Source organism: Cyprinodon variegatus, unplaced genomic scaffold, assembly GCF_000732505.1.
Source record: "Cyprinodon variegatus isolate N-32 unplaced genomic scaffold, C_variegatus-1.0 Scaffold731, whole genome shotgun sequence".
Taxonomy (NCBI): Eukaryota; Metazoa; Chordata; class Actinopteri; order Cyprinodontiformes; family Cyprinodontidae; genus Cyprinodon; species Cyprinodon variegatus.
Window position 1 is genome coordinate 102,476 of NW_015151184.1, and position 1,427 is coordinate 103,902.

Consider the following 1,427-nt stretch of genomic DNA (forward strand, 5'->3'; position numbering starts at 1 on the left):
GGATTTTTTTCCTCCCCACTGTCGCTACAAGCATGCTTAGTGTGAGGGATTGCATTCACTGGTTTTCCTTAGATAGAAAACTTTGAATAAATTTGACTGTAATATCTGGTGAAATGTAAAGTGCCTTGAGATGACATGTGTTGTTAATTGGCGCTATAGAAATAAACTGAATTGAATTGAAAACAAATCACTCGATTCTTTACAAGGAGATCTCTTGCAAAGCGTTATGAGATATATCTGCTTGTCTTGTAAGGAGCAGGATATACACGGCATGTGCTTTTCAAGGTGCATTGTGGGAAGTTTTGAGTCCACTACTTTTTTTATCCACTAGATGTTTGGAAACTCTCTATAGAATCCCCTCTATAGCACCTTTGCATAGGGGTCAGAGTGCACATTCAGACATCGCAATTTATATAAGGTCTTGTTTTTTCTTCTGTAGCTGGTGCAGAGCGGCAGTGTGCTGCCAACTAGACGCTGAAAGTTTAAGAGTTTTATAAAAGTAAAACAGGAGCATTGATGTTTACCTACATATGTTTTACAGTAAGGATTCATTCAGCTGGATTTTTAAATCAATACCAATATTATGTGATGACATTTCGCAATATTTGGCAGAATCTATTTTTCTCACACCCTTAATTATCAATACAAAACTTATGTCTTATTGAACCAGACTGCTCAAGCAGTCCTGGATATGCAGTGAGTAATTATTGAAATATCTGGAAGGTGCCCTAGATTTTGCCGTGATTTGTAACACTGCAGCCTTGTGGCATAAAGATCATGGGTTTGATTCCAGCTTGAGGCCTTTCCATGTTGGACCCTTTAAGTTTAAACAGACTTTACCTGATTTCTCTTGGTGTTTTATAGTTATTGAAATTGAGTGCAAATTGTTTTATAGGTAAATTCCATGGGTTTTTTTTTTTTTACTGTGGAGTAACCTTCTTTGCTTTTTCCTGCAGGTCCTGAAAACCCATGTTTATTCAGTAACTATGGCAAGAAATCTGTTAAAGAATCCCAATGGGGATGGTGAGACATTCCTTTCTTCTCATATGCAATGAAAAACGCACCAATTCTGGTCAATTGTTTCATCTTTATTATGCACACAACAAAGTCATTGTATCGATAAGGTGACAAAGAAATTTAAAATGTGTGTCAGCATAATATGAAAGATATATAAACATGGACCAAACTGTTTATATAAGCCTCATTCAATAAAAAACCAAACCACAATCTTCAGAGAAATAACTGGAATCTGGCTAAAGGATAAATAAATAAAAAACATTCAATGAAAATGAAGAAATGAAAGACACTGATCTAAGCAGCTGAAGAAGCGCCTCATAATCTTCTTAGCATCTGATGCGCGGGATGCTTAAAGGAATAGTACACCCAAAACATGATTAGCCTTCATTTTCTACTCACCCCCATGCTGA

At 36.3% G+C, this 1,427-nt stretch overlaps 1 protein-coding gene across 2 annotated transcripts in view; it reads left to right on the forward strand.

The window, feature by feature from the left end:
- Positions 1 to 1,427, forward strand: part of LOC107097888 (F-box only protein 2-like) — an 11,503-nt gene that overhangs the window by 3,686 nt on the left and 6,390 nt on the right. For both annotated transcript variants that reach the window (XM_015395227.1, XM_015395228.1), the window contains exon 2: positions 957 to 1,023. In XM_015395227.1, the coding sequence (XP_015250713.1) occupies positions 987 to 1,023 (37 nt within the window). In that variant the 5' untranslated portion in view covers positions 957 to 986. The remainder of the gene's footprint in view (positions 1 to 956; positions 1,024 to 1,427) is intronic.